Source organism: Buceros rhinoceros, unplaced genomic scaffold (assembly GCF_000710305.1).
Source record: "Buceros rhinoceros silvestris isolate BGI_N320 unplaced genomic scaffold, ASM71030v1 scaffold21338, whole genome shotgun sequence".
NCBI lineage: Eukaryota > Metazoa > Chordata > Aves > Bucerotiformes > Bucerotidae > Buceros > Buceros rhinoceros.
Window position 1 is genome coordinate 6,669 of NW_010428874.1, and position 292 is coordinate 6,960.

At 65.8% G+C, this 292-nt stretch overlaps 1 protein-coding gene across 1 annotated transcript in view; it reads right to left on the reverse strand.

Moving 5' to 3' along the window:
- The window catches only part of TCEA3 (transcription elongation factor A (SII), 3), a gene marked incomplete at both ends in the record, with an annotated part of 5,279 nt that overhangs the window by 1,078 nt on the left and 3,909 nt on the right, over nucleotides 1-292 (reverse strand). The window contains one exon of the mRNA XM_010142446.1: nucleotides 56-210. Within this exon, the coding sequence (XP_010140748.1) occupies nucleotides 56-210 (155 nt within the window). The remainder of the gene's footprint in view (nucleotides 1-55; nucleotides 211-292) is intronic.

Below are 292 nucleotides of genomic sequence, written 5' to 3' on the forward strand. Positions count from 1 at the left end.
TCACAAGAGATGTGGTCCGCAAGAGCCAGCCCTGTGCCCCCACCCTGCTGCCCACCTCAGCGGTCATGCGGGCGATGAGGCTGGGCCCGATGGCCCCGCACAGCACATTGCGCCGCAGGCCGGGGTTCTTGGGGTCCTTCAGGTTGCTGATCCTGCTCCGCACCCGGTTGCGATACTTCATGTCTGTGCTCTTCAGCTCCTGGAAGATATGTGGGGCCCATCAAGGAATCAAGGGAGCAAGGTGAGGCGGATGCCAGCCGGGGGGGGACCCGCTGCGGCCCTGGGGTCGGAG